Source organism: Nomascus leucogenys, chromosome 17 (genome assembly GCF_006542625.1).
Source record: "Nomascus leucogenys isolate Asia chromosome 17, Asia_NLE_v1, whole genome shotgun sequence".
In the NCBI taxonomy this organism is placed as follows: domain Eukaryota; kingdom Metazoa; phylum Chordata; class Mammalia; order Primates; family Hylobatidae; genus Nomascus; species Nomascus leucogenys.
The window spans coordinates 93,800,585-93,821,898 of NC_044397.1; the positions used below are offsets into that span (position 1 = coordinate 93,800,585).

Consider the following 21,314-nt stretch of genomic DNA (forward strand, 5'->3'; position numbering starts at 1 on the left):
TAATTAGTGTGTTGGGTTCTGTGATCCACCCAGAAGTGGTTGAGGTTTTCGGTGGTGCCCGAGGTGGGGAACCAAGAGTGCCTCATGGAAAAGGCGCCCAAGGAGGAGACACCCAGTTCCCAGTGCCCTTTCCTGGGGCTTCCCGGGCAGAACGAGACAGGCCATGTAGACGCTTCCGGGTGTGTGTTCTGTAGATGGGTTCAGCCTCTTGCTCGTTTTCATGGGTGACCACCTTGCCAAGTCGTGTCCCTAGGTCAGAGGGCAACGGACAAGGGCTAATTCTGGAAAGTTCCTTGGGGAACCTGATGTGGGTGTTTGGGTCCTGCCGGCTGAAGGGCAGGTGGCCGAGTCTAAAGGTCTGAGTGGTCCCCTGACTGCTCTCCCCTGGGGGCGGGCATGGCGGTCCCACCTCACGGCCACCTGCGTTGCCTCTGCAGGTTTCTCTACTCGGACGAGGTGCAGATTGGCCCGGAGACGGTGATGACCACGCTGTACACCGCCAAGAAGTACGCGGTGCCAGCGCTCGAGGCCCACTGCGTGGAGTTTCTGAAGAAGAACCTGCGCGCAGACAACGCCTTCATGCTGCTCACGCAGGTGGGCGGGGCAGGGGCGGGGCCAGGCCTGACTGGAGGCGGGGCAGGGGTGGGGGCGGGCCCGTGCCGGAGGCGGGGCCGGGGGCGGGCCCAGGAGGCAGCAGGCTCCTGCCTGGTAATGTGTTTTGGGCCTGTCGTGGTTGCTCATGCCTGTAATCCTGGCACTTTGGGAGGCTGAGGGGGGGCAGATCACCTGAGGTCAGGCGTTCCAGACCAGCCTGGCCAACATGGCGAAATCCCATCTCTACTAAAAACACAAAAATGAGCCGGGCGTGGTGGCGGGCACCTGTAATTCCAGCTACTTGGGAGGCTGAGGCAGGAGAATTGCATGAACCCGGGAGGTGGAGGTTGCAGTGAGCCGAGATCGCGCCACTGCACTCCAGCCTGGGTGACAGAGCGAGACTCCACCTGAAAAAAAAAAAAAATGTGTATTGGACTTTTCTGTGATACTTTAAAAAATTATTGGCAGGGTGCGGTGGCTCACACCTGTAACCCCAGCACTTTGGGAAGCCAGAGAGGGAGGATTGCTTGAGGCCAGGAGTTCTAGACCAGCCTAGGCAACAGAGAGACACCCTGTTTCTACAAAAAATAAAAAAAAGATTCAGGCCGGGCACGGTGGTTCATTCCTGTAATCCCAGCACTTTGGGAGGCTGAGACAGGCAGATCACCAGAGGTCAGGAGTTTGAGACCAGCCTGGCCAACATGGTGAAACCCCATCTCTACTAAAAAAAAAAAAATTTCATAAATTATTCAAGCACGGTGGTGCGTGTCTGTAATCTCCGCTACCTGGGGGACCAAAACAGGAAGATTGCCTGAGCCCAGGAGGTTGAGGCTGTAGTGAGCGGAGATGGTGCCACTGCACTCCAGCCTGAGTGACAGAGTGAGACTCTGTCTCTAAAAAAAAGTAAAATAATTTTTTTTTTTTTGAGACGGGGTTTCTCTTGTTGCCCAGGCTGGAGTGCAATGGCACGATCTCGGCTCACTGCAACCTCCGCCTCCAGGGTTCAAGCGATTCTCCTGCCTCAGCCTCCAGAGTAGCTGGGATTACAGGCCCCCACCACCACGCCTGGCTAAACAAAAAGAAAAAAAAAAACAAGAGAGAACTTTCCCTCTCTCTCTAAGGAAATGTCAGGTAGACAGAGCAGGGCCGGGGATCTCAGGGGACCCCGGTTGGGCTCTGTGCAGCCCAAAGGGCGGGGGCTGGGGAGGTCGTGCAGGCCAGGGAGGCTGAGAGGAGGACGTGGGGCCAGGATGGGTGGACGGCCGCTTGGGAGCCGTGAGCTCCTGGTCAGGGGTGGCCAGAGGGGACAGCGGCACTGGGTCCTCCAATGGGATTTGGGGGTCCAGCATCCTGGAAAGGACCCAGAACCTTCTCCCCCTCCATCCTGGCAGGTCAGATGCAGGGGATCCCGGACTCCCAGAGGGAGGGGTTTCTTGTCCGGGTCATCTGGTCGCCTTGCCGGAGAGGCCTCTGCCTGACCTGAGAGGAGGCTGGAACTCACTCCCTGGGCTTCATCTTGTGGCCGCCTCAGCCTCCCTGCCCCTAAAACCGCTACTAACCTGCTTGATATGTGTCCTCGGGAGGATGCCTGCAGAAAGGCCTGCCTGGGTCCCTGCTGGCATAGGCCCTTCCAGCACCTTCCACGAACTAAGCCTCTGTTTCCCTAAGAGCACAGGCAATCTCCAGCTCTGTCACCTGACTGTCAGAAGTCATGTCTGCTGTGTCTTGGGATGGAGCTGCCGGGGACACGGCCCCTCCCACCACAAGTGGCCAAGGGCATGTTGTGGTCGGGAAGCTTCACCAATCGACCCCGGCCACCTCAGCTCTGCCTGCCACTTGGGGTCCTGGGCCCTGCCCCCCGAGTGCAGCTGCAGCGCCCCTTTTGCCTAAAGCAGCAGGTCCTGCTGACAGGGACCTGAGCATCTTTTTCTTCCTTCCTTAGCCTCTGAGGTCCTGAGAGGGAACTCCCCAACTCTCCCACCCCAGTCAGCGGTCATGGGGGGGTCTCTGGGCCCAAGACAGGGCCGGCCTGGCGGCTGAGACCCTGGTGGCTCCTGGCCACACTCAGGAAGGCCCGTGTGGTCAGGGCTGCATCTGAGCCAGCTCCGCACTGCGGATCTGCCGAGGGCTGGGTGCTGATGTCCCCCCCGCGCCCCTCGTCCATGTCTCTTGCCAGGCGCGACTCTTTGATGAACCACAGCTGGCCAGCCTGTGCCTGGAGAACATCGACAAAAACACTGCAGACGCCATCACCGCGGAGGGCTTCACCGACATTGACCTGGGTAAGGGCCCAGGAGCCCGGGTGTGGGAATCCCAGCGGGGCCTCGGCGGGAGGGCCCGGGGATTGACACTGGGAGCTCGGGTCCCAGCACAGCCCCAGGGGAGCCTGAGGCCTTGGCTGGGAGGCCACAGGCCAGACCCCCACCATCCCAGCTGATGGTGACCATCTTGTCCTCCAATGGTCCATGGTTTTTGACTTTGCTGTTGAACAGCTTTTGTCAAAGCTACTCAAGTCTGTCCTTGTGGCTTAAAAGCAACCGCTGCCTAGGAAAATGAAGGGGCATGGTCTTGTGTTGATAAAGCTTTATTTATAAACACAAGCACAGGGCCAGGTTTGGGCCACGGGCCGTAGTTGCCAGCCCAGCTTTAACTGCTGGTCCTCACGTTAGTCTCAGTGCCTCCTGCAGGGTGGGCACGCGGGTGTCATGTTCACGCAGCCCCTTCCTCCACCCCGCAGACACGCTGGTGGCTGTCCTGGAGCGTGACACACTGGGCATCCGTGAGGTGCGGCTGTTCAATGCCGTTGTCCGCTGGTCCGAGGCCGAGTGTCAGCGGCAGCAGCTGCAGGTGACGCCAGAGAACAGGCGGAAGGTTCTGGGCAAGGCCCTGGGCCTCATTCGCTTCCCACTCATGACCATCGAGGAGTTCGCTGCAGGTAACAGAGCTCAGGGGCCCAGGGGCTGGCTTGGGAGGGGAGTGGCACACAGGTGGGCATCTGGGTACCGAGGATAGTGCCCCCGATTTCACTGCGGAAAGCCTGGCAGATGCCTGGAGTATAAAGATGGGAAGAAACCTGACTTGTGAGGGCGTGTCCGCAGGGCCATCTGTTAGCCCCAGCCCGGCTGTCCCCACCGTGTGCATTGCCAGACCCCACCTCTTGTGTCTGTCCAGCTGTTTTGGTGGCATCTCCCCAGGAGGGAAGGGAGTCCCCGTCTCGGACCCTTGTGCTACCTGCTGGTGCAGGTACCAGTGTCCGTGACGAGCCCAGGAAGGCTCTGACACGGCCAGGGCGGCTGTCGTGTGCCCATGAGTGGGCCTTGGGGTCCCCTGCTGCAGGGCCTGGGCTCTGGGGTGACGTGAGGGGCAGCCCTAACGATGCCTCCTGCCCTCATGTGGCTGCTCGCTGCCTGACACCATCCAGCTCTGGAGCAAAACAGGTCTGGAACATTCCAGAAGGGGCTGGGACAGAGCGCTGTGGCTGGTGCACACTCGCTGTCTGGCCTTCCCCAGGTCCACGCAGCCCCTGCTCTCGCTTAGCTGAAGGTCACCAGATTTAGCAACAGGGTCTCACTCTGTCGCCCAGGCTGAGTGCAGTGGTGCAATCACAGCTCACTGCAGCCTCGACCTCCTGGGCTCAAGTGATCCTCCTGCTTCAGACTCCGGAGTAGCTGGGACCACAGGTGCCACCACCACACAAGGCTTATATTTGTTTTTGTAGGGACAGGGTCTTGCTATGTTACCCGGGCTGGTCATGAACTGGGCTCCAGCCATCCTCCCATCTCGGCCTCACAAAGTGCTGGGATTATGGACATGGGCCACCGAGCCTGGCTAGATATATACTTTTTAAAAATACAATTGTTGATCAGCTGGGTGTGGTGGCTCATGCCTATAATGCCAGCTACCCGGGAGGCTGAGGCAGGAGAATCGCTTGAACTCGGGAGGTGGAGGCTGTGGTGAGCCAAGATTGTGCCACTGCACTCCAGCCTGGGCATCAAGAATGAAACTCCGTCTCAAAAAAAAAAAATTACAATTATTGGCCAGGCTGGGTCACTCACTCCTGTAATCCCAGCACTTTGAGAGGCCACGATGCGGGGGGGATCACTTGAGGTCAGGAGTTCGAGACCAGCCTGACTAACAGGGTGAAACCCCGTCTCTACTAAAAATACAAAATCAGCTGGGCGCAGTGGCGCATGCCTGTAATCCCAGCTACGCGGGAGGCTGAGGCAGGAGAATTGCTTGAACCCTGGAGACGGATGTTGCAGTGAGCTGAGATTACGCCACTGCACTCCAGCCTGGGGGACAAGAGCGAAACTCCATCTCAAAAAAAAAAAAAATTAACATTGTTTATTGAGTTTCGATACTCAGTCTTCCTGATTCACTTAACCCATAATGGTTATTAAACTGTCTACACTGGGCTGGCTTGCAGCTGAGCGATGCAGAATTGAGCCCGCCTTGGCTGATGAGTGATTAGGTCTCAGGTGGGCAGGGCTGCTCTCATCAGAGCAGAGCGTGCTCACCGTGCCCCGACACTCCTGGGGTGGATGGTGGACCCCCAGTTCTGCCCCTCCCGGCCACCTGTCCCTGCCCAGAGCCCCTTCACATCCCATGCACGGCCCCTCCGCCTGTCACATCTCTGCACCGGGATTAACAGCCTGGCTCTTGGAGCCTGCCTGGGGTCTGCTAGCCATCACCCCTAGGGGTGTAAGCGCTTGGGAAGCTGGCTGCCTAGGGCCCACGGTGGAGAGGAACCCCCAGGCTGCTTCTAGAAGCCAGGACGGGGAGCCACAGAGACCCCTCCCAGCCAATGGCCCTGAGAGAACAGGCAGTGGAGCCCCCCCACCCACAGTGAAGTGATGGGCGGTCCCTATAGTGGGCCGGACCCTGAGACATCGCCCGAGTGAGCGCATCTGTCAGCCTCTGGTCTGTGCCCTGGGACCTCTCCCCAAAAGCCCAGGCAGCAGGAGCCATGGCTGGTGGCTAGTTCCCAGGGGAGGGGCTGCCCAGGTCCCTGCACCTTGAAAGTCCGACACAGACATCTTAGGGGGAAGGAGCGTGTCCTCCCAGGCACTCGGGGTCCCGGGGTGCAGCCCGGCCCTCCCCCACACCCTCCCTGTGCCGCAGGCCCCGCACAGTCGGGCATCCTGGTGGACCGCGAGGTGGTCAGCCTCTTCCTGCACTTCACCGTCAACCCCAAGCCACGAGTGGAGTTCATTGACCGGCCCCGCTGCTGCCTGCGAGGGAAGGAGTGCAGCATCAACCGCTTCCAGCAGGTGGAGAGTCGCTGGGGCTACAGTGGGACCAGTGACCGCATCAGGTGGGGACTGGGGTGCAGGCGGGCGGGGGGGCGGGCATGGGGGTGGAAGACTCAGGGATGATGGAGATGGGCAGGCATGGGGGGGTCTGGGAATGGGGGTGGAAGACTCAGGGATGAAGGAGACGGGGGGGCAGGCATGGGGGGGGCGGGCATGGGGGTGGAGGTCTCAGGGATGATGGAGATGGGCAGGCATGGGGGGGTCTGGGAATGGGGGTGGAGGACTTGGGGATGATGGAGATGGGGGGCGGGCATGGGGGTGGAGGACTCAGGGATGATGGAGATGGGGGGCAGGCATGGGGGGGTGCCGGGCATGGGGGTGGAGGACTCAGGGATGATGAGGGGGTCTGGGAATGGGGGTGGAGGACTCAGGGATGATGCAGGTGGGGGGAGGCAGGCATGGGGGTGGAGGACTCAGGGATGATGGGGGGGTCTGGGAATGGGGGTGGAGGACTCAGGGATGATGGAGGCGGGGGGGTGGGCTCGCCCCAGCTCACCTTAGGCTGTCCCTGGGTATCCACACGGCCGCCTGTCGTCTACCACGGCAGGTTCTCAGTCAACAAGCGCATCTTCGTGGTGGGATTTGGGCTGTATGGATCCATCCACGGGCCCACCGACTACCAAGTGAACATCCAGGTACCAGCCCCAGGCCTCATCCCCAGGCCGCCTCTCCTGCCTCCCCAGCCCCCACTCAGGCCCATGTCCTCTCCCCACCTCCATGGAACCCTGGCTGAACCCCCAACCCTGGGCAGGTGGGCTGGGCCTTGAGGGGTCCCCATCAGCCCTCCCCAGGCCTGAGCCTCTCACCTCCCCGCAGATCATTCACACCGATAGTAACACGGTTCTGGGCCAGAACGACACGGGCTTCAGCTGCGACGGCTCAGCCAGCACCTTCCGCGTCATGTTCAAGGAGCCAGTGGAGGTGCTGCCCAACGTCAACTACACGGCCTGTGCCACGCTCAAGGTGTGCCGCCGGGGACGAGGGTCCCTCTGTGGGAGTCTCTCGCCCATCCTGAGGCCCCCAGGGCACAGCAGACACTCTCCAGAGGCAGCCACCCTGGCCCAGTCGGGGCCTTGCCCTGTCCGCACCTGGGGCATGCCAGCCTGCTGGTCCTTGACCTCACTGTACCCCCCTGTCCCCTACAGGGCCCAGACTCCCACTACGGCACCAAAGGCCTGCGCAAGGTGACACATGAGTCGCCCACCACGGGCGCCAAGACCTGCTTCACCTTTTGCTACGCGGCCGGAAACAACAATGGCACATCCGTGGAGGACGGCCAGATCCCCGAGGTCATCTTCTATACCTAGGCTGCCCGACACCGACGCCACCCTCCCTCCGTGGGGACAGCCGCGGCCCCAGGCCATCATCCGCTGCTGGGGCTCCCCCGCCACGCGGTGCCAGGCCCAGTGTCCCCGGGGCCATCTGTCCACTCCATGCTACCTTTCTCAGCATCAGGAAGGGGTTGCCCTGTGTTCACCACAAGTGCGGCTGCTGGATCAGGGCAGCTGGGGAGGTGGCCGGGCCAGTGGCCAGGCCCTGTGGAGACAATCCCTCAGGACTGGGGACAGGGCTGTGCTGACCTGGGCCAGGACCAGGGCCCACGGACCCGCAGCTCAGGGCGCCTGCCCACGTCGTCTGACGGCGGTGCGCGGCGGGCGTTCCCCACGTTTCTTCACTGCACATTGCAATGCATTTGCGATTCCCATTTCTCTGCTAGGAGCCAGCCTGGGTGGCGCCGCTCCCAGAGCCGTGGGTCCCAGACCTTGCGTTCCTTTTGTTCCTGTCCGTTTATCGGGACATGGGCCCCACCTGTCCCGTGCCCGAGGCCTCCCAAGCCCAGCCTGCAGGGCATTCCCACTGCCTGGGTGCCGGCTTGAGTTCTGCGCGCGCGGGATTCAGTGTGGGGACGGCCCCTGCCGGATAGGCCTAGCCCTGGCCAGGTGATGAGCAGTTGGCAGTGTCCGTTCTCATCCACCTGATGGGCCCAGATAAGGGCCCCCGCTGTCCAGCCTGCCTGGACGGCGCTCGCGGCCCCTGCAGCCCAAGATGGGACTCAGACCCTGCGCCCCAGAGCTCCCCTGCCACACAATGGGGCCCCAGCCGGCCCCAACCGGGTCCAGGGGCACTGCTCGCCTGTACATACTGTTGCCCTAGCTCACCTGGTGGCGCGGGAGCCACCCCCAGGTGCTGGGGGCACAGCCCCTCCCCACCCCAGCCACACCCCCACCCGCCCCGCGTTTCTGCCCTGTGACTCCTGGAACCTGCGTCCTCCCCAAAGCCATGGGAGGGGTGTCCTCCTCAGACCACGCCCCCAGATGATTTTTTTAAATAAAGAAACAAACGCACCTGCCCTGAGCGCACACTGCTTCGCTCCCCTTCACTCTCCGTCCTGTCGTCTGGGCTGCAGTGGGTGAGGGATGTTGTGCACTGAGAGGGGCCCTGAACCCTGGGTCTGGTTCGCCAGTGCTGCGAGACCCTCGTTAAGTACCCACAGCCCACACTTAAGCCCGGGAGGTCAACACTGCAGTGAGCAGTGATTGCGCCACTGCCCTCCTGCCTGGGCAAGAGCAAGACCCTCACTCAACACCTCCCCACAAACCCAAATGCAATGGACGTGTGTGCCGATTTACCCGTGGGGAGGCCCTGTTGGCTGCTGGGGGACCGTGGATGTGAGGGACGGAGAGAAAGCAGGGAGTGCCCAGTTCTGGCCTCAATGGCCAGAGGAGTCAAGCCGTTGGCTGCTGCCTCAGGAGCACACGTGCAGGGCAAGACATCAAGAAACCCGGCAGCAAGGCCGTGCAGTGGCTCATACCTGTCATTATAGCACTTTGGGAGGCCAAGGCAGGCGGATCACCTGAGGTCAGGAGTTCAGGACTAACCTGGCTGACATGGTGAACCCCATCTCTACTAAAAACACAAAAATTAGCCAGGTATGGTGGCATGCACCTGTAATCCCAGCTACTGGGGAGGCTGAGGCAGGAGAACTGCTTGAACTCGGGAGGTGGAGGCTGCAGTGAGCCGAGATCACGCCACTGCACTCCAGCCTCGGTGACAGCGAGACTGTCCCAAACACTTTGTCAACCTGGAATGCCACTCCCGGCAAAAACATCCTTATTAAGAAAGGTGAAATAAATATTTTTTTCACGAAACAAAAGCTAATTTGTAATTTGTTACCGACAAAGCTGCACTCGGCACGGCATGGTAGCTTACGCCTCTAATCCCAGGGTCACTTTCCCACCTCGTCCTCCTGAAGTGCCAGACAGGCAACCCTATCTCTACCTAAAAACAAAACAGAACAAGACAATTAGCTGAGTGTGGTGGTGCACATCTGTGGTCCCAGATACTTGGGAGGCTGAGGTGGGAGGATCGCTTGAGCCCAAGAGGTGGAGGCTCCAGGGAGCTATGACTGTGCAACTGCACACCAGCCTGGGCCAGACCCTGTCTCAAAAAAAAAAAAAAAAAAAAAAAAAAAGCTGTACTGTAAGAAATATTGAAGTTCTTCAGGCTGAAAGGAAATTATCCCAGATGTAATTTTAGGATTCTGTCGCCCAGGCTGGAGTGCAGTGGCGCGATCTCGGCTCACTTGCAAGCTCCGCCTCCCGGGTTCACGCCATTCTCCTGCCTCAGCCTCCCCAGTAGCTGGGACTTCAGGTGCCCAGCTAATTTTTTGTATTTTTAGTAGAGAGGGGTTTCACCACGTTAGCCAGGATGGTCTCGAACTCCTGACCTTGTGATCCACCCACCTCGGCCTCCCAAAGTGCTGGGATTACAGGCGTGAGCCACCGCGCCCGGCCCCAGATGTAATTTCTGATCAGCAGGAAGAAATGAGCATCAGAAAAGGTTAACATGTGGGTAGATCTATAAAACACATGACAGGTAATCCTTATCCCCAAGCTACTGCCAGGAAAGCCATCGATGAGCTCACTCTATTTCCCTCTTGCCATCTGACTCTCACAGGTGCATTATTTCTGCTTTGTCACAACATACTATGTTGGTACTGGTCTTCCACCCTTGGTCTCACCTTTAAAAAAATTATTTTGTCTGGGCGCAGTGGCTCACGCCTGTAATCCCAGCACTTTGGGAGGCCAAGGCGGGCGGATCACGAGGTCAGATGATGGAGACCATCCTGGCTAACACGGTGAAACCCCGTCTCTACTAAAAATACAAAAATAAAATTAGCCAGACATGGTGGCGGGTGCCTGTAATCCCAGCTACTCCGGAGGCTGAGGCAGGAGAATGGGGTGAACCCGGGAGGTGGAGGTTGCAGTGAGCTGAGATTGCGCCACTGCACTCTAGCCTGGGCAACAGACAGACTCTGTCTGTTGGTTTTTCTTTTGGAGATAGAGTCTTGCTCTGTCCCCCAGACTAGAGTGCAGTGGCGCAATCTGGGCTCACTGTAACCTCCACCTCCCGGGTTCAAGCCATTCTCCCGCCTCAGCCTCCTGAGTAGCTGGAATTACAGGTGCATGCCACCACACCCGGCTAATGTTTGTATTTTTAGTAGATACAGGGTTTCACCATGTTGGCCAGGCTGGTCTCAAACTCCTGACCTCAGGTGATCCGCCCACCTCAGCCTCCTAGAGTGCTGGGATTACAGGTGTGAGCCATTGCGCCCAGCCGACTGCTCTGGTTTAATTTTCCCAGATGCACGTTCAATGTGGAGGTTCAGGTCTTTTTTCTGCAAAGCTTCCTTGGACAAGGGTCTTAAATGCTAGCCTGTTTCACCTCTTCAAAGACTCGAACACCAGCCCTTCTTGGCCCATGCTGCGGATTCTGTGCCGTGTTCGGCAGTTTCGCGTCTTGTTTCATCTTGTTTTCCTGCCTTCAGTGCTTTTCCTCTGATTTTCCTGGGGGTCTCAGGCACCTTGCAATTTCTTCATTTCCAAAACCAGTTCTGTTCTGACGTTTCCTTCCTGAATTCATTTTCGGAGGTTTGTCCATTTCTGTGCTTAGTTTCTCAGTCTCTGATTCAGGATGGTTTTCCAGTCTTCAGTGCTTCCTGGAAGGGACCTGTCTGTCGGCGTGGGCGTGCACGAGCGCCTCCTCCCGGCTGCCGGGTATGGGATATTGTCTGGGGAGGAGGCACGGGGCGGAGCCGGGGCTGGCGCTGCCACGGTCTTCACCTGCCTGCAGTTTCCGCTGTTCTTCCGGGAGTTACTGCTGATTCCCTTCACAGTGTCGTGGCCCCCATGGAGATGTTTTCTGCCCTGCTGCGTGAACAGAGGGAGTCAAGGCCTTCCGCTGTCAGAGCAGCCAGGACCATCCCGCCTGGGCCCCGGCGCTGAGGCTTTCGAGTGTATTTGTGTAACGTCGGGGAACGGGACCCCCAGGGCCAAGTCGCATGTGTGTGACTTCCCCTTTCCATGGTACATGAACACTCGTCTCCTGCCCTCTCCCCAGACAGCCCAGCTCTGCCCTCTGCTTCCGTCTTCCTTACCTTCCGCCTCATCAGTCGGTTTCTGTTACCGGAGGCCGCCGGCTGCTCCCGGACTTGTCCCGGACGGGCAGGATGGGGATGGAGGCCATGCCCGTTCCAGGTCAAGCTTCGTGGAAAGTCCAGACACTACACTTGGGTTTGGTTTCATTTTTCTTTTATTTTTTTAAAAAAAGCCCCTAAATTCTATGGCTTCAAGGGAGCATCAGAGAAACGTAAATGCCATTTCTGTACACTTGGTAAAGCAAAAACTAGACTCACAGCCACCGCCCTGGGCACGGCCCCAAGCTGCTCCACTCCGCCCGGCAGCCTCCAGGGCACCCCGCTGGGGAACCGCCCGCCAGTCCAGGGCTGCCCCCAGGCCCCTGCAATTCACCTGCAAGGCTGGGCCGGGGGCTTTAAGGCGTTTTGTCTCCGGCTGCTTGCCGGGTCTCGGAGCACAGAGGCAGGAAGCCCCGTGCCCACGCGCCCCACGCGCCCCACGCAGCAGGGCCCAGGGCCGAGCAGGGTGACACCAGCCGGTCCTCCCACCTCGGGTTCCAGGCGCCGGGGCACAGCCTCCGGGAGCAAGTGCATCGAGAAGCACCCACCTGGCAGTGCCCACCCGCCCCTCGCCAGGGCCAGGCTGGGAAGAAACTGCAGTGGCCGTGCCTGTGGCGCCCGAGCTTTGGTGCAGCATTTTGGTTGGGGGGCCGGCTTCAGCCGCGGCCCCACCCCTGCCTTCCCCTTTGGTTTTGGGGAGACCTGGGGCGCGGCCTCACCCCTGGCAGCAATGCCTGTCCCCCTCCCAGGAGGGCCTGGGCAAGACAGCTCCACAGCACCCCTCCAGGCCGGGCCTGCCCTCCCCTCGAGGAAACGGCCTTTGGATCGAGGGAGACAAGCTGGACTTTATGACGCTAACGGGGGCGGCTGGCGGGGCCGGGCCAGGCCGGGCCTCAGCCAGGGAGCCTCCAGGATCACACTACTCACTTCAGCAAAGAAACGGAGGGGCAGGAGTGGGGGTAGGGCGGGCCTCTGTTTTTTTTCCTTTTTTCCTTGTTTTAAATAGTTAATGCTCTTGGAGGGGGGAGGACTAGACACAGGTGTAGAAATTTCGGCCAAAGTCTTACGTGAAGGAAGTGACCCCACGTCCTGGGGGTGGGGCCGCCGCCTGAGCCAGGCGCGGCCCCTGCAGTCTGCGTTCTGGCTTCCAGCCAGGGCCTGGCCCTGGGCCGCTGTGGGTGGGCCCCGAGGGCCTCGCACAAGCTCGCGCCCCAAGGGGCTGCACGGAGAAGATTCAGGGGGCTGCACGCGCCCGGGGTCACTTGTGTCGCTGCAGCGATTTTCTCTTTCTCCTCTTGAAGAAACAGCAGCATCTGGGGAGGGCGGTGGCTCAGGTAGGAGGACCAGGGTGCAGGGCGGGGGCAGCCTCCCACCCCCGTGGGGACCCAGGGCACCCCCACCTCCCCGAAGCCACCACCCCAGAGCCTTACTTGGTTTCATCCGCCACCTCCACCTCTGCAGGCGCCGTGATGGGGGCGTTGGAGTGGCCGGCCGTGGGGTCGTCCGCGTTCAGCTCCCCGTTGGTGGAGTTCAGCGCCTGGCGGGGGCAGTAGGGGGTCACGCTGGCCGCCCGTGCCCCTCCCTGGGGCGTCGGTCCCGCCCGAGCCTCACCTGGTTTTTGCTGTGCGGCTGGGCTTTGTCCCGGAGCTGAGGCTGGGAGGGCAGGTCGGTGTGGACGGTGCCGATGGGGGTCGGCTGTGGGTGAGGGAGCAGGGGTCAGGATGGGCTGCGGCGCCGGCTCCCATCTCCCTCGGGGCGGTTTCCCGGTCCCCCGCTCCCACATACCGGCCTCCCCACCTACCAGGGGCTTCCCGGCCCAGTCGTACTCATAGTCGAACACGAAGCCGCTGCGGTCGAAGAGGTCGGTGAAGAGCTTCCGCAGGTAGTCATAGTCGGGCTTCTCGAAGAAGTCCAGGCGCCGGACGTAGCGCAGGTACGTGGCCATCTCCTCTGCAGAGAGCGCCAGCGGGGCCTCGGTGGGGGCGGAGGTGGGGGCACGGGGCGGGGGCGGGGACGCAGGGACCCCTTACCTGGGAAGTTCTCGCAGAGCACCTCGATGGGCGTGGCGCGCTTGGTGTCCCCGATCTTCTGGTACCGCTCCTTGAGCGTATCGGCCTGCGGGGGTCTGTGGTCAGCCTTGCTCCCGCCCTGCGCCCCCGCCCGCCTGCCCGGCCCCCTCGCCCACCTTGAGCCCCTGCCAGGGGAGGCTGCCGCGCAGGAAGTACATGAACATGTGGCCCAGCGCCTCCAGGTCGTCGCGGCGGCTCTGCTCTGCGGGGACAGGGGCGCAGCCTCAGCGGGGTCCGGGCGCCCGCCCCCCGCCGCGCGCGCGCGCAGCTCACCCTTGCCCAGGTGCGTGTTGATGCTCATGTAGCGCGCGGTGCCCGTCAGGCTCTTGTGCTCGCGGTACGGGATGTGCTTCTTGGTCTCGGGGTCGATGTACTCCTTGGCCAGCCCGAAGTCGATGATGTGGATGGCGTGCTGCCGCTTGGTCCCCGGGCGGCCCACCAGGAAGTTCTCCGGCTTCACGTCCCGGTAGATGAGGCTCTTCGTGTGCACATACTCCATGCGCGTGATCTGCAGGGGGCACAGCGGTGTCGGCCGGGCCCCTCCCCGGCCCACGCGCTCACCTCCAGGGCCACCCTCTTCCCTCCGAGGCCCACCCACTCCCGGCCCGGCCCCTCCCTGCCCGCCGCGCACCAGCTGGATGGCGATCATCAGCACCGTCTTCAGCGTGAAGGTCCGGTCGCACAGGTCGAACAGGTCCTCCAGGCTGGGCCCCAGCAGCTCCAGCACCATGGCGTTGTACTTCCCGCACGGGCCGAAGTAGTAGACCTGAGGGACGCCCTCTGCGGCGGAGGACAGACGGACGGGCGTGCAGCGGCAGCCCTCTCCCCGCCCCTGCGCAGCCCCCGCCCCACCCACGGACCGCCGGGTACCTGTGGCGCTGAGCTGCTTGTAGAACCGGTACTCCAGGTGCAGCTGCGGGGCCCGGGACTTGATCGGCTCCTGGGGACACAAGCGCGAGTCACCAGGGGACCTGGTCGCTGCCCTGAAATCCCTGGGGGCACGTCAGCGGGGGTGGGGTGGAGGGACCGACTCACCAATTTGATAGCCACGTATTCATTTGTATAGAGATTCTTTCCTGTGGGGACAGAGACCATCAGCACCGCCCGCGCAGGGCCCACCCAGCCCCCACCTCCCCAGCCCACCTCCGAGGCAGGAGGCAGGAGGGGGTCCCCGAAGGACCACCCTCCAAAGGGCACCATGGCCCAGCCTGCCCGAGCACTGCACTGGGGCCTGCCAAGTCGCCCCGACAACTGCACCCTGCCCCTGTGGTCACCGCCTCAGTGTCCGCCACTCCTCCTCCCCCGCCCCCCTCCTCCCTAGCCCAGGACAGAAGTGGCATTGGGGAGGTCTCTCACAGCCTGCAGGGAGCCCCAGGGGCTCCACACTCCTCCACCCCTTTCTCAAAGACAGCATCTCCCGCATGCCCTCGGCCCCCAGGTGAGTCCTAGCACAGCTGGACAGGGGCCTGTGACCCACATCGGTTAGAAGAGAGGAGCCCAGGTCCTGTCCCCTGGGGCCACCAGCCACACAGGACTTCCAGGGCTCAGGCCCATGAAAGCGCAGAAGGTACGAGGCCCATAACCTTTTTTTTTTTTTTTTTTTTTTTTTTGAGACGGTCTCGCTTTGTTGCCCAGGTTGGAGTGCAGTGGTGAGATCACAGTTCACGGCAGCCTTTGTCTCCCAGGCTCACGCCATCCTCCCACCTCAGCCTCCCAAGTAGCTGAGACTACAGGTGCGCACCACCACACCCAACTAATTTTGGTATTTTTAGTAGAGATGGGGTTTCTCCAAGTTGCCCAGGCTGGTCTTGAACTCCTGAGCTCAAGCGATCTGCCTGCCTCAGCCTCCCACAGGGCTGCGATGACAGGCGGGAGCCCCTGTACGGCCCGGGGTACAGCTTTTTACCTGTTACACCCCCTGAGGAAGGAGGAAGCCAGCCCTCAACACAGGGGGGCTCTGCAGGGGCAGCTGTGGAAGCCGGCCTGGGAGGGGGCACGGCCCCACCCACTGTGGTGACTCAGCACCCGAGGGGTGAGCCCGGCGGTGAACAGGCCAGGTACCTGCAGGCACACGGCCCTGGAGGGCTCCACACGGCAGCTGGGCCAGACGACAGGCATGAACGTGTCTGGCACCCATGTGGCTCCAGCCCAGGATGGCACTGGGGCCATAGATACCATCTGCTGGGCGACCTGTCCCGCGGCATGACAGGGCACCACGTGGGGCAGCCCCGTCTCTCAGGCACTGTCCAGCTGGGTCACCGTGTTGGGTCTGCAGTCAGCTGCCTTTGCCCGAGCAGCATACGCTGCAGAATGAGGCCTCTGTGGCCGGGCATGGTGGCTTGTGCTTGTAATCCCAGCACTTTGGGAGGCCGAGGCGGGCGGATCACCTGAGGTCGGAAGTTCAAGACCAGCTTGACAAACATGGAGAAACCCCGTCTCTACTAAAAATACAAAATTAGCCAGGCATGGTGGTGCACGCCTGTAATCCCAGCTACTAGGGAGGCTGAGGCAGGAGAATCACCTGAACCCAGGAGGTGGAGGTTGTGGTGAGCTGAGATCGTGCCATTGCACTCCAGCCTGGGCAAGAGCGAAACTCTGTCTCAAAAAAAAAAAAAAAAAAGAAAAGAAAAGAAAAGAAAGAGGCCTCCACTTCCTTCCGCCCTGCTGCAGCTGGACTGGCAGGGTGGCCGTGGAGACAAAGGGTTTGGAAACCCTGCTAAGGTGAATGCAAAGCCCCGAAGCCTGGTGGCTGAGCTGCACACGGTCATGACCTCACAGTCTGAGGTTGGGGTCCCACCTGGGCCGAGAGCCTCTTCCCCTGGCTAGTGCCCCATCCTGGGCGTGCCCTGCAGCACAGGAATCGCGGGGGCTCCTTCTGGCATTGTCCTGTCTGCAGCACTGCCTGGGCTCTTATTTCAGCAGAGTTTCCAATCAGCTTGTCAATTTCCCTAAACAGCCTCAAGAACGTGGCATCTGGAGGGTGCAGGATCGTGAGGATGAGGGATGACCAGGTGCCTCCCTCCAGTCCTGAGCCGGTGACCAGGGCTGGTCCCTGCGTTTTCAGAACAAATGGGCTCCCCTCCTATGTTCTCCCCAGTGTAACATGTTATTAGGAAATTCTTGTAAAACAACAGGAGCCGTGCCCCAAACACCCAACACTCATTGCCGAGGCCCCAGAACTAAACCTGCCACATGGTACATCCTCACAGCTACCATCCACTGGTCCATCTTATATTTAGAGAGATTTCAAAGTTTTTTTTGTTTTTGAGACGGAGTCTCGTTCTGTTGCCCAGGCTTAAGTGCAGTGGTGCGATCATGGCTCACTGGAACCTCTGTCTCCTGGGTTCAAGTGATTTATCTGCCTCAGCCTCCTGAGTAGCTGGAATTACAGGCAGGCACCATCAACCTGCCTAATTTTTGTATTTTTACTAGAGATGGGCTTTCTCCATGTTGTCCAGGCTGGTCTCGAACTTCTGACCTCAGGTGATCCGCCCGCCTCAGCCTCCCAAAGTGCTGGGATTACAGGTGTGGGCCACTGCGCCTGGTCAGATTTCGAAGTTTTAGAGCCCAGGACGCTGCCCCAGGTTTGGAAGTTTTAGAGCCCAGGACGCTGCCCCCTGAATCAGCTGCAGGTTCAGTGCAGCGTTTGTGTGTCCTTCCTGCGCTGCCCTTCGGAGGTGGGATTCACAGTGGGATGCCTGCATCTCCAGAGCCCTGTCTGGCGAGCACAGGCAGCTGCCCGCTATGGCAGCTGCCTGCTCCTATACCAGCCCAGTCTTGTTGAGAGGGAGAGCCCCCTGCCCCCCAGCCATCCCCCCTTCCCCACCCAAAAGGCTGCCCCTGCGGTGGACTCCTCGCCGTGGCGTGCTGCGTGTTCCCGCCTGGTGCTGCACCGCCACTCACAGGATGGGGTTTGGTTTGCCCATCCGCCCTTGAGGCATGCCCTGCCATCTCCAGTTCTGACTCTCCAGAGCGGAGTTCTGGCGAACACGGCTGTGTAGCTCTTCTTGCGGGCAGCTGTCCCCTTCTCCGGCAAAGTGTCGGTCACGTGCTGACCACCACCAAGCACTGAGCTGCGCCCCCCCAGGCTGATGAGGCCAAGCCCTCGCCCGTGTGCTACGCCGTCCCTCTGCTGTCTGTCCCCCAGGCTGATGAGGCCGAGCCCTGGCCTGTGTGCTACGCTGTCCCTCTGCTGTCTGTCCATGTACCATCCAGCTGTGGCTCCCTGACGGTCAGGCGGATGCTCGCCGACATCTTCCCCCGCCTGGCTGGCCTCATGCTCTTGGCAGCGTCTTGACGAGTGGGCCTTTGAAGCTCTGATGCATCTGATGGTGATGGGGTCTTTCCCGGCTCTTCTACTCTGCACCGTGGAAGAAACCTTCGCCTGACCCCCGCCGCTGTGTGCGGCCGGCATGGCAGAGACCTGGGTGTGCGCTGGGTGGGTGTGGCAGCATCTGAGGCCTGTGGATCTGCAGACTCCTGGAGGAGGTCGGGTGCTCTGGGCTCTGAAAGCCGAAGGGGACTCCTCCGGCAGTACTCGCGGTGCATGCGGAGGGCAGGAGAGCCCACGGGGCCTGGCAGAGAACAGCTCCAGAGAGGCTCAGAAGGTTCCAGGGGACACACAGGCGGGAGGACGCCACGGCTCCAACGGCTGGAGTGCGGGGTCCTCCCTGGATTCTCTACTTCAGCTGAGAACCCAAAAGGTCCACACCTTGGCGCAGGGCTCCCTGGCCTTGGAGTCACTCATGTTTACCCTCAGCCTTGCCCCAGCAACGCTGAAACCAACCCTGACAGAAACAAGGTGAGCCACGGGGACAAACTCAGCGCTCAAGACGGGAGACCACACCCTCCATACCTCACGGCACACACCACGGCCACGCCCAGTGAGGCTGTCCCACAGGTGAGTGAGGGGCTGTGACTGTGACAAGGGAGAAAGTCAGCAGCAGCACAGACGTCATTCCACACAGTGCTATGTCTGTGATGCACCCCCCAAGGGTCACGTGTTGGGAACTTGGTCCCCAATCCAGCACTGCTGGGGCTGCGGCCTAGTGGGAGGATCTGGGTCGTTGCCCTCATGGATGGGTGAATGCCATCAGCAGGGCAATGGGTTCCTGACTAAAAGGCCAATCCAGCCCCCCTCTGGTCCTTGCCCTCCTGCCTTCCACCACAGGATGACACGGCAAGAGGTCCTTGCCAGATGCCACCCACAATATGGGGCTCACCAGCCTCCAGAACAGTGAGCCCATCAATTTCTGTTCATTATAAATGACCTGGCCAGGTGCAGTGGCTCACGCCTGTAACCCTAGCACTTTGGGAGGCCGAGGCAGGCGGATCACGAGGTCAGGAGTTCGAGACCAGCCTGGCTAACCAACACAGTGAAACCCCGTCTCTACTAAAAATACAAAAATTAGGCTGGGCGCGGTGGCTCACGCCTGTAATCCCAGCACTTTGGGAGGCCGAGACGGGTGGATCACGAGGTCAGGAGATCGAGACCACGGTGAAACCCCATCTCTACTAAAAATACAAAAAAAAATTAGCAGGGCAAAGTGGTGGGCGCCTGTAGTCTCAGCTACTCGGGAGACTGAGGCAGGAGAATGGGGTGAACCCGGGAGGCGGAGCTTGCAGTGAGCCAAGATCGCACCACTGCACTCCAGCCTGGGCGACAGAGCGAGACTCCGTCTAAAAAAAAAAAAAAAAAAAATTTGCTGGGTGTGGTGGCGGGCACCTGTAACCCAGCTACTCAGGAGGCTGAGGCAGGAGAATCGCTTGAACCCAGGAGGCAGAGATTATGGTGAGCTGAGATCGTACGACCGCACTCCAGCCTGGGCAACAGAGCAAGACTCCATCTCAAAAAAAATGATAATAATAAATAAAAATAAATGACCCAGTCTGTGACATTCTGTTACAGCAGCACAAAACGGACTAAGAAACAGCACAAACATGTTCAAAGATTTAAAGGAACAGATGGCCAAAGTGAATGTGCACATGGGAAATCTCAGCTGAGATCGAATGGAGAACCAGACGGCACCGAAAAATGCCACTAAGCAATCAAAGATTCACCACATGGACTTCTGGGGTTGGAGGCTGCAGAAAAAGAGTAAACTTACAACAAGCAGCAGCAGCCGCACAGCCTGACACCAAGAGAGCACAGAGGCAGAGGGAAAACAGCCAGGACTGAGTGACCTGGGGACAGGGCAAAGCACTCCTGTCACATGCAGAACCAGAACCCGGGAATGAGAGCAAGGCTGGGTCGGTCTAAAACTTTCGGGGTCGGCCAGGCGTGGTGGCTCACGCCTGTAATCCCAGGGCTTTCAGAGGCCGAGGCGGGCAGATCACCTGAGGTCAGGAGTTCGCCAACATGGCAAAACCCCATCTCTACTAAAAATACAAAAATTTAGCTGGGTGTGGTGGCGGGCACCTGTAATCTCATCTACTTGGGAGGCTGAGGCAGGAGAATTGCTTGAACCCAGGAGGTGGAGGTTGCAGTGAGCCGAGATCGCGCCACTGCACTCTAGCTCAGGCAACAGAGTGAGACTGTCTCAAAAAAACAAAGCAAGGCTGGGCGCGGTGGCTCACGCCTGTAATCCCAGCACTTTGGGGAGGCCGAGGCAGGTGGATCACGAGGTCAGGAGATCGAGACCATCCTGGCTAACACGGTGAAACCCCGTCTCTACTAAAAATACAAAAAAAATTAGCCGGGCATGGTAGCGGGCGCCTGTAGTCCCAGCTACTTGGGAGACTGAGGCAGGAGAATGGCATGAACCTGGGAGGCAGAGCTTGCAGTGAGCCGAGATTACGCCACTGCACTCCAGCCTGGGTGACAGAGCAAGCCTCCGTCTCAAAAAAAAACAAAACAAAACAAAGCAGGCAAGGCACAGTAACTCACATGTGTAATCCCAGCACTTTGGGAGGCCGAGGCAGGTGGATCACCTGAGATCAGGAGTTCAAGACCAGCCTGGCCAACATGGTGAAACCCCCGTCTCTACTAAAAATATAAATAATTAGCCAGGCATGGTGGCTCATGCCTGTAATCCCAGCTACTCGGGAGGCTGAGGCAGGAGAATTGCTTGAATCCGAGAGGCAGAGGTTGCGGTGAGCCGAGATAGTGCCACTGCACTCCAGCCTGGGCAACAAGAGTGAAACTCCATCTCAAAAACAAAACAAAACAAAGCTGAGATGGAAAAACGTTTCATGAAATAATGGCTCACACTTTTCCAAAGTTAATTTGAAAAAGTACCAACATAGAGATCCAAGAAGTCAGTGGATCCTAAGCAGGATAAAAACAGAAAGCCTCATCTAAGGAGAACACAGTCAAGATTTTAAATCAAAGATAAAAACCTTAAAAACAAAAAAAAGACACATTCTAGAACATTCTAGACAATGGAACAACACTCAACAACCGGAGTACACAACAGGCTCAACACCAAAGCCACCGACAGTCCTGAGTGCTGGGGACGTGGAGTGCTCGAGGAGCCCAGTGCTATGCAGTTCTGTTTGGGCAGTTAGTTCTATTCAGAAGGGCCCAAATCCAGAAACAGCCAAGCGTCCCTGCGCTGGAGCAGATGAAGAAGGGCTGGTGTGTCCTCTGATGGACGGCCTCCCGGCACCCGAGAAACCACGACATGCGGCTGCCCGCGAAGCACACAGCGCCCAAAATGCCAGGCTGAAGAGAGCGCAAACCACAACTCAGTAAAAGCTGGCGTCACCAGGCCGGGTGCAGCGGCTCATGCCTGTAATCCCAGCACTTTGGGAGGCCGAGGCGGGTGGATCACGAGGTCAGGAGCTCGAGACCATCCTGGCTAACACGGTGAAACCTCCTCTCTACTAAAAATACAAAATATTAGCCAGGCGTGGTGGCGGGCG

The 21,314-nt window shown here is 59.7% G+C and overlaps 2 protein-coding genes across 2 annotated transcripts in view; one reads left to right on the forward strand and one right to left on the reverse strand.

The window, feature by feature from the left end:
- The window catches only part of BTBD2 (BTB domain containing 2), a 31,523-nt gene extending 23,267 nt beyond the window's left edge, over positions 1–8,256 (forward strand). The window contains exons 3-9 of the mRNA XM_030795916.1: positions 438–594; positions 2,771–2,876; positions 3,332–3,529; positions 5,716–5,908; positions 6,454–6,541; positions 6,723–6,869; positions 7,052–8,256. Of these exons, the coding sequence (XP_030651776.1) occupies positions 438–594; positions 2,771–2,876; positions 3,332–3,529; positions 5,716–5,908; positions 6,454–6,541; positions 6,723–6,869; positions 7,052–7,213 (1,051 nt within the window). The 3' untranslated portion in view covers positions 7,214–8,256. The remainder of the gene's footprint in view (positions 1–437; positions 595–2,770; positions 2,877–3,331; positions 3,530–5,715; positions 5,909–6,453; positions 6,542–6,722; positions 6,870–7,051) is intronic.
- A 3,224-nt stretch (positions 8,257–11,480) lies between these two features.
- Positions 11,481–21,314, reverse strand: part of CSNK1G2 (casein kinase 1 gamma 2) — a 36,211-nt gene continuing 26,377 nt past the window's right edge. The window contains exons 3-12 of the mRNA XM_030795919.1: positions 14,487–14,527; positions 14,322–14,391; positions 14,083–14,231; positions 13,725–13,959; positions 13,568–13,653; positions 13,413–13,497; positions 13,184–13,332; positions 12,994–13,077; positions 12,813–12,919; positions 11,481–12,695 (exon numbers count right to left, since the gene is read on the reverse strand). Coding sequence (XP_030651779.1) covers positions 12,641–12,695; positions 12,813–12,919; positions 12,994–13,077; positions 13,184–13,332; positions 13,413–13,497; positions 13,568–13,653; positions 13,725–13,959; positions 14,083–14,231; positions 14,322–14,391; positions 14,487–14,527 — 1,061 coding nt within the window. The 3' untranslated portion in view covers positions 11,481–12,640. The remainder of the gene's footprint in view (positions 12,696–12,812; positions 12,920–12,993; positions 13,078–13,183; positions 13,333–13,412; positions 13,498–13,567; positions 13,654–13,724; positions 13,960–14,082; positions 14,232–14,321; positions 14,392–14,486; positions 14,528–21,314) is intronic.